A 9,637-nucleotide genomic window follows, 5' to 3' on the forward strand; every position below is an offset into this window, starting at 1 on the left:
GCCTAGTCGGCCATCACTGGAAAGAGAGGCCCATTGGACATGCAAACTTTATATGCCCCAGTACAGGGGAACGCCAGGGCCAAAAAGTGGGAGTGGGGGGGAGGGTGTGGGGGACTTTTGGGATAGCATTGGAAATGTAAATGAGGAAAATACCTAATAAAAAATATTTAAAAAAAAGAAAAAAAAAGAAGAAAGTAAGGCAATAAAGCATGATTAATCTGAAGACCCCACTTCTGAGCTGCATGTGGAGCACACCGTCCCAGCACACAGGATGTTGAAGCAGGAGGAACAAAAGATTTCATATTAAACCGAAACAAGCCAGGTTTCTCTGTGTAACCCTGGCTGTCTTGGAACTCACTTTGTAGACCAGGATGGCCTCGAACTCAGAAATCTGCCCGCCTCTGCCTCCCAAGTGCTGGGACTAAAGGCGTGCGCCACCACCTCCCGGCTGTTGTTGTTTTTCTATATATATGAGACATTAAGACAAAAATTTCTGTTCTCCAAATGATCTTCATTATATGAATTTTTTCTTTGTTTACATAGTCAGCATATATGAAAGCTCCTGTTGGTTTTAAATTATTGTGACCTGACCCTACTGAAAATAGTAGGGTCTGTATATCTGGAAAAAAGGTAGAAAAACTACTCATTGGTATTATAATAGTAATATAAGTTGAAATTTTAAAATTCTACATTTTTTGAGAATTTCATACTGAGTACTGTATTTTATGACTGACTGTCCACTTGGTATTGGATCACCTCATGCTTAGGGAAAAAAAATGACTGCCTGTAGCTCTTCATTTAAGGGTAGCATCTTGAGAAATTTCTCCCATCCACATTGGCATGGCAATTAGTATTATCAAGATAGTCTCCATCTGTTGCAAAAAGTAGCTTCTTTGGCGATGGGTAAGAGCCCTACCTGTTTGTGGGTATAGGATAAGCATTTAGGAAACAATTAGAAATGATGCTGGTTAGAGAGATGACAGTAGCAGGATCTTTCCTAGACAGCTGGCCAGGGCTGCACCACTAGGCAGACAGACACTCCCTACTGAGAGGGCCATGAGCCCACACAGACAGCTGCTGCTTACCTTCAAGATAAAGGGGATTTTTTAACACCAAAAATATACTTTTCTAGATTGAAGAAGAAGCAAATGGAGATATTTTTGATATAGAAATTGGTGTGTCAGATCCGGAAAAAGTTGGTGAGTCATTATTGTATTTTGTACTTCTTTTTTTAATAGCTTGATTGTTACATCCTATAGTTTTCCACTTAAGTATATGGTTACAGTATTGTTTCTTTTTATTTTATTTTATTTTATTTATTTATTTATTTATTTTGTATTTTACTTTGAAGCATTTAATTTAATTAGTTAAATGCCAGGTCTTACACACACTAGGCAAGCATTCTATTGCTTACCTAACCTCTGCCCAAGCATTTGGATTTCAGTGATATTCTTTGGCTCTTTTCTTTATAGGTGATGGCATGAATGCTTACATGGCATATAGAGTAACAACAAAGGTAAGCTTTTTCTTCTTCTTCAATAAAGTGTTGGCCCCTCACACTGTGGTAGAGAGGATGTGAGCATAAGTATGCAGGAAGTGAGTTAATCTAGACCTGAGGGTCAGGCCTGGCTAAAGTAGATCCAAGGTGAGTCATGGTGAGATAAGAATGGGAGGGAGGAGCAGGATGCCTCTTTCAGGTAAAAGATTTGCTCGTGTAAAAGGCCGAAGTCAAGCATTGTACTTTCTAGAGTTTCATCTGTAAGCGACTCATGGCTGAATTTGGTGGCCACAGGGTCGCGTGTGTTTGAGTAGCCGTGTTAGGAGTTTTGTTTTCATCCTTAGCATGAAGGAGAGCTATTAGAGCGTTGGACAAAAGCATGGCACTATTAGGTTTTCACTGGCACAGCTTTGTCTTAACTCAGTGTGGATTGTGAGCATCCAAGTACAGATTAAGATCTCCAGGTGAAAGGCCACTGCAGTTTTTAAACATTAAGCCATTATAACATCTTAATTTTACAGTGGGGGGTAGCTCAGTTGGTTAGAGTGAGTGCCTGCCTAGCATGCATGAACTCCCAGGTTCACTCTCCAATATGCAGAAAAACCAGGGAAAGTGGTACACACCTGTGATTTCAACACTTGGGAGGCAGGGGCATGGGGAGCAGCAAGAAGTTCACAGTGAGGTCTAAGTCAGCCTGGGGCACACAAACAACTACAACTGGGGAGGACTCTGAGGAAACAGTTTTGAAAGTAATGGAAGTAAATGGCTGTTTGAGTGACATAGGTAGGAGAATCAATTATGTGTGAGCAGACGGAGTAAGGGGGACAACTTATTCATGATAAAGGAACTTTGTAGTTGGAGAAAGACAAGATGGAGAGAGACACAGTGAGGTGGCAGAAGTTTGCTTAGTTGATGAAACAAATCCTTATAAATCCTTACTCTAATGTCAGGTTCTGTTGCAAGCACCTGGCTTAGCAGGAAAGAGTAGAGGAAAGTGCTGTCGCTGTGGGGTTCTCACTCTAACACTGAAAGTTCAATGAGTTTGAGCTGAGTGAGATTTGCAGCTGCCTTTTGGGAGGTCTGGGCAATGGGTAAATTTAAGAATCTGTAGTAGTTTATGATTGTGAGTTCAAAGGTATCCTAGGCTGCAGATAGATAGATGGATGATTGATAGATAGATAGATAGATAGCAAGCAAGCAAGCAAGCAAGCAAAACAAAACCTTGTTTCAGAAAACTAAAGGGGGAACCATTAGCAAAAGTATGATAGGAATCAGTGTGATAGGTCAAAGACAATAAAAATCGAGTTTTTTTCTTATATTGCTTTTTTTAAAACTATAGGCCTTAAGTTTTGGGGTTTTTTTTTTTGTTGTTGTTGTTGTTTTCTTTTCTTTTTGTTGTTGTTTTAAATCTATAAGCCACATTGGTACTCTGATTCATTTGCAAAACAGAGCAGACTCCACTTACAGTCATGTGCAGTATTCACTTGTAAATTGCTTACTATTAATGTAGTGAAATACCTTTTCTTTATTTGTAGACTTCTCTTTCCATGTTCAGTAAGAGTGAATTTTCAGTCAAAAGAAGATTCAGTGACTTTCTTGGTTTGCATAGCAAATTAGCAAGCAAATATTTACATGTTGGTTACATCGTGCCACCCGCTCCAGAAAAGAGTATAGTAGGTAAGCATAAGTCAGAATAATTCCTCTTTACTGTTCCTAATTCAGTTTTAGCTGTTCCAGTTTGTGTGTCCCTTATTTATCCCAATCGGGGCTCCCACCTGAGCTGCAGACTTATATGTGCTGTGTTGGTCCCACACATCCTTAAAGAATCCCTGGGTTTAAACTCAGGTTGGTCAGGTTTGGCAGCAAGCATCTTTATACTCTAAGCCATCTCACTGACCACCATTAGTCCACTTTTAAGACTTATGTTTTAAAAGTTGTAGGTTATTACCAATCTGTTTAAGTTCTGGGTTTTTAATGATTCCTTTTTAATTTTCTTTATACTCAAAATTATTACTCTGAAATATATTTAAAATGAATATTGCTGATCATTAATCTTACTAGGCTTGAAAAGTCATTTTATAATTAATAATTTTGAAACTTGATGTGTTCAGATGAATTTGTTATATTCTTTTCTAAATCCTTGAATAAAACTCTCTTTGGGTTAGTTTTATGGTAGGGATTGAGCTCAGGGCTTTCAGCATGCTAGGAATGCTACTACTAAATACTCTTATAGACTCCGTTTTCTATTTTTTAAAAATAATACTGTATTGTTTCAGAACTGTGGAAGATGCATTTAAGATGGGTTAATTTTTGCTGGAAATGTAGCTTTTTTGGCAGTATTTGCCTAGCATGCACAAATTCCTGGGTTTGATTCCCAGCATTGAGGACTTAAAGACAGGAGACTCACATTCAGTCATCCCTGGCTACACAGCAAGTTTGAGGCAAGCCTAGGCTACATAAGAATTAATAAATAGGTAGAGTGGACTTGATCATTTGAGTACCATTTCATTACAAAAATGTTTTAAGGCAAGTAGATATATATATATGTGTAATACATATCTGTTTATATGCATATGTATACATGTGCATATAGTCGGATAGGGTAATATAAAGCCAAATAAAAGTTTCCTCCAAAAACTGTGAATACTTAAAAGTAACTAGCAGATTAATTTTTAAACTTTCTGGACTCTAGCTAGTAAAGAAGCAATTATGTGTTTTACAACACCACATAATTATTGACAACTTTTGAATTAATATACATTCTCTAAAAAATAATAGGGTCTCATATAGCTCAGATTGGCCTGAAATCCAGTGTGTTTTGGAGGGTAACCCTGACCTGTTGATCCTCTTATGCCTCCAAAAATGTTCAAATTATAGGTGTGGACCACCATGCCCAGTTTCTTTGCTTGTTCACTTTATGTATGCATGTGTGCATTCGTTTATTATCAAAGTTGTTGCTGTCTAGCCCAGGCTGGCCTCAAACTCACAATCCAGCCACCTCATTCTCTCAAGTTCTGGGATTATAGCCATCTGCCACCACACTTGTGTAGATGCACAGATTTTTAAAGTAATATATCTAGTGAGTTGGCAGATTACAAATAGGAGTTTCCTGGGAAGATGTAATTGCTATTGAAAGGACTCTGTATTATCTTTAGTTGAGATAAAAACACAATTCTTTCTGAACTATTAGAAAAGGAACAGCCTGGCACAAGAGTGCTTTTTTTTTTAAAGATTTATTTTATGTATGAGAGTACACTGTAGCTGTACAGGTGATTGTGAGCCTTCATGTGGTTGTTGGGAATTGAATTTTAGGTCCTCTGCTCGATTCGGTCAACTCTGCTTGCTCAGGCCCAAAGATTTATTATTATATGTAAGTACACTGTAGCTGACTTCAGACACACCAGAAGAGGGTGTTAGATCCCATTATGGGTGGAGGTGAGTCACCATGTGGTTGCTGGGATTTGAACTCAGGACCTTCAGAAGAATAGTCAGTGCTCTTACCCGCTGAGCCATCTCGCCAGCCCTGAGTGCATTTTTATTATGCTAGCACTGGGGGGCCTTAAGCAAGAGGATCATGAGGTCCTAAGCTACACAGATGAGACCTTGACTCTATGAAACACAGACAAAATGACCAAAACAGCCTACCTAGTTGTGAAAAATGCAAACATGCTAGCTCTGCACAGGGAAAGCATTTAACAAACTCATTAATTACATCTAACACATTTCATCATCCCATAAAGACCTTCATTGACTATATCTTTTTAAACTCCATTTTATATGTTCAGATATAAGAATGGAGCCTAAGTAAATGGCTTAGCAGTTAAGAGTAGTTGCTACATTTGCAAAAAGCTGGAGTTTGCTACCCAGGACCAATGTTGGGCATCTTACACCTGCCTGTAACTCCAGTTCTAGAGGATGTGATGTCCATCTTCTTCAACACCTATATGCATGTGTACATAACAAAAGGCATATACAGAAGTAAATGATAAAGTCTTTTTAAAAAAGAAATGTAGAAGAAAATTGAGCTGGAGATCTAGCAGAGGTAGAGTACTTACTTATCTAGCATTCATGAGGCCTTGGGTTCAAGTCCCAGGATTAGGGAGAAAATACTCTTGGGATATAAAAACATTTTTGGTCTTAAAGCGTGAAATATCACAAGTTATGAAATTTTTATGTAAGCTTTTGTATAAGTTCAAAACCCACAAATATAGCTCAAGTTGTGCTTTGTTTGCATATTGCTGCCATACATATTTATTCATTAGAGATATTAACATATCATGGGACGTAATTCTTCAAAATGCCTTACTCTTTAAGTAAGATCCCAGTACCAGCACAGGGTCATTACTGTCAACTTAAAAAGTATATTTCATTATGAAGAAATTATGATGGTCTGTTTCTTACCAATCTCCTCCAACTTCTTCAAAGGTATGACCAAGGTCAAAGTAGGTAAAGAAGACTCATCATCCACTGAGTTTGTAGAAAAACGAAGAGCGGCACTGGAGAGGTAATCCGAGTAACAGCACCACTTTTGCTGCGCCTCTATTAGTCTGCAGCTTTATAGTCTATAGCGTGACATCTGTTCTGTATCATGCGAGAAGCAAGAAAGGAATGAATGAATTGATGTCAGGGTTATGTCATAATTACCAAGGTCTCTAAAAGGTGCCTGTGGTTGTAAGAGGGAAACATGAAAATTGTGCTTGCAGAACACTTGATAGAGTGTGAGGAGAAGCCATGTATGGTGCGCACTCCTACAGTTCCAGTATTCATAGACTAGCAGGAGGACATATGTCTTGTGCTATATAGAAGGACCCAGTCTCAAAATATAAACGACAGGGAGGAGAGGAGACTGGGCCTCCATGGAGAAATGCTTATGTAACATTTCAGGGGCCTGAGGCGTGCCCTTAGCACTGCCCTTCCCCAATACAACAGATAGAAATTACTTAGAGTCTTAGGAAGCTATGCTATATTAATCTACTGTTCTAATTATGCCATACTTAACCTTCTGTTTTAATAATTTATAGTTTGTCTAAATTGATTTTTTAAATTAGATTTGTTTATTTTAATGCATGTGAGTGTTTTGCCTGAATATGTGATATGTGTACTACATGCAAGCTTGGTGCCTGTGGAAGTCAGAAGAGGGGGTTGGATCTCCTGAAATTGGAGTTAACAGATGTTTGTGAACCACTGTGTGGGTGCTGGGAAACAGACCTGGGTCCTCTCCAAGAACAACAACTGTAGATTATTTGATATAAGCATTGTTAAACTGTGAAAACTGCTCGTGTGTGCCTTGTCATTGTCGTGTATTTAAGTCTGGCTTTAAGTAAAGAGTAACTTTAAATAAGTAATAAGTAACTTTAAAGGAGTAATGTTACTCCTTGCTTAGATTCCGTTAAAGAAGAAGAATAAGTACGTTCTGTTCTATCTTCCTTTAGAGTACATAATTATACATGTCCTGTAGATCTCAAGGCTTGCTTTTCTTCTTTCCTTTTTGAGACAGGGTCTTACTGTGTAGTCCTGGTTGGCACTGAACATAAAGATCAGCCTCTCTCTGCCTACCACAGTACTGGAATTAAAGGCAGGCTAAAAGGGTGGGAATATTCCTACCTCCTACACCTTAACATACAATACTTTCTTTCTGTGCTAAAATGTGAAAACACAGTTGAGACTATCAGAGAAGTACAGCGAAGCTTTTTGTTTGTTTGTTTGCTGTTTGTTTTTGAGACAGGGTTTTATTGTGTAGTCCTGGCTGGTCTGGAACTCACTATGTAGACCAAGGTGGCCTCAGATTCACAGAGATCTGCCTGTCTCTTCGGAGTAGTGAGATTAAAATAGTGAACTATGACACTGGTTCTCTGAGGCTTTACCACTTTCTAGTAGCATAGTTAATTTTGTCTGGTCTTCATTTTATCTTCTGCCTTATCAGTGACTTAGGTTGCTAGCCTTTAGGATTGTGTGTATCTTCTTGTTTGTATGCATATATATCTTCATGATACAATTTAATTTTTAGAACTGTTTTTGAGACAACTTCTTATTTAGTAGTAAATTGTTTACATTTTAAGAAAATCCCCTAGAAAAGTCAAGTTAACCATATTCCATTTTTAAAAAAGCTAAAGAGGACTGGAGAGGTAGCTCCTCAGTGAAGAGCACTTCTCCAAGACCCATGCTCGATTCCCAGCATCTCACAACCATTGTAACCCCAATTCCAAGAGATCTGAGGTCCATCTCTGACCTGTAGATGCCACAGTGTGCAGAAATAGAGCCTGGCAAAACACTCATACATAAAATGAAATAAAAGTTTAAAAATAAGAGGCTGGTAAGATGGCTCAGCAGTTAAGAGCACTGATTGCTCTTCTGAAGGTCTTGAGTTCAAATCCCAGCCACCACATGGTAGCTCACAACCATCTGTAATGAGATCTGACACCCTCTTCTGGTGTGTCTGAAGATGACTACAGTGTACTTACATATAACAATAAATGAATCTTTAAAAAAAAAAGTTTAAAAATAAAAAAATAAAAGCTAATGTTTAAAGAGAGAATCTAGTTATTTAGAATTATTTAAATTGTATCAGACATTTAAATAAACATTGGAATTGATTGTGTTGTAAGATAAGTATTTGGTGTGTGTGTGTGTTGAGACAGGGTTTCTCTGTGTAACCCTGGCTGTACTGGAACTCACTCTGTAGACCAGACTAGCCTCAAAATGGAAGATCTGCCTGTCTCTGCCTCCCAAGTGCTGGCATCAAGTTGTTTGTGCACCACTCTGCCCTATGAGGAAGTTTGAAACATTTTGGACGGCATGTACTTACCCAAAGATTTGTCCTGCCAAGAACTTGGGATTTGATGCTTCATTATTCTTCTAGTTAGAGTTTACCATATAGTCTATATGGTTACTTGATTCAAATTATCTTGATCTAATTTCATTAGTTCCTAAAAGTTTCCTTTGCTTATCTGAAAATTAGTTCTTAGGTGGGCATACAAAGTGGGTATTATTATGACATTCCCATGTTGTCAAAATTTGTTCTAATTCGTCCCCTCTTCCATACTCTTTACTGATAAACATGACCTGTTGAATGCCACCTTAAGTGGAATTAGTAGGTTTATAGATAGGATTTTATTAAGAGTATTAGAGTGGTGTGTAAGAGTTTATTAGGTGGCCATTTTGATTCATACCAGTAATCCTACTGGGGAGTCTGAGTGAGGCAGGAGGATTGCTACATCTTAGATGCTAGCATGGGCTACATTAAAAAAATACACTGTACAACGCAAGCACGTGTATCTTAATCCACACATGTACAGACAAGACATGGAGAGGTATGACTCACAATGACTTTCCATTTGAAATCTGTCCTGCACTGCAATACCTATGTGACCTGTGCAAGAAGTGTAACTTAAGTGAACACTTATCTCTGATGAATTGGCTAGGATCAGTGTTCACTTCAAGTACTTAAAAGTTCATTTGCAAGACCCAGACAGATAAGATAGATTCATTAATCCTATGCTTTCACATCAGTGAATTTGGAAGTAGATCGCTCTCTAGGGTTCTCTTATTCCCCGGGAAGTTCTATTGCTTCGAAAGCTTGGGCTCTCATTCTAATGGCTAGTAATCCAAAGGCTTAACTTAGCGACCTGTTCTCCTAGTGGGCTCTGTGATTATTTCATCCTTGGCAGTTCTCCCTCCTCCCCCCCTTCCCTCTCCCTTCCCCTTCCCTTTCCCCCTCTCCCTCTCCCTTCCTACCTTCTTCCCTCCCTCCCTTAAATACAGCATGTATAGAATAATCCCGTTAAAACACAGCCTGGGCTGCATGAGACAGTTTCAAAAACAAACAAAGCCACCCTAGAGCAGATTGCACTAGCCCCTAATCCTAATTGTATTCAATAAAACTAAAGTTCTTAGAATTGACTACAGATCCCTATCTGACCTGCACTGCTCATTCACTTTGTTGTTACCCATATCTCTCATGTCTCTTTGGTCCCCACTTTGCTCTGAGCCACAGTGACCATTTTGTTTGGAATCTGAGGCATTTCTAACTTTTACCCATTTATAGCTTGTGATGGTTTGTATATCCTTGGACCAGGGAGTGGCACCATCTGAAGGTGTGGCCTTGTTGGAATAGGTGTGACCTGGTTGGAATGGGTGTGT

At 38.7% G+C, this 9,637-nt stretch overlaps 1 protein-coding gene across 2 annotated transcripts in view; it reads left to right on the forward strand.

The window, feature by feature from the left end:
* Positions 1 to 9,637, forward strand: part of Snx2 (sorting nexin 2) — a 48,267-nt gene that overhangs the window by 21,188 nt on the left and 17,442 nt on the right. For both annotated transcript variants that reach the window (XM_029472098.1, XM_021150263.2), the window contains exons 4-7: positions 1,133 to 1,199; positions 1,473 to 1,516; positions 3,034 to 3,175; positions 5,924 to 6,002. In XM_029472098.1, the coding sequence (XP_029327958.1) occupies positions 1,133 to 1,199; positions 1,473 to 1,516; positions 3,034 to 3,175; positions 5,924 to 6,002 (332 nt within the window). The remainder of the gene's footprint in view (positions 1 to 1,132; positions 1,200 to 1,472; positions 1,517 to 3,033; positions 3,176 to 5,923; positions 6,003 to 9,637) is intronic.

This window comes from Mus caroli, chromosome 18 (genome assembly GCF_900094665.2).
Source record: "Mus caroli chromosome 18, CAROLI_EIJ_v1.1, whole genome shotgun sequence".
NCBI lineage: Eukaryota > Metazoa > Chordata > Mammalia > Rodentia > Muridae > Mus > Mus caroli.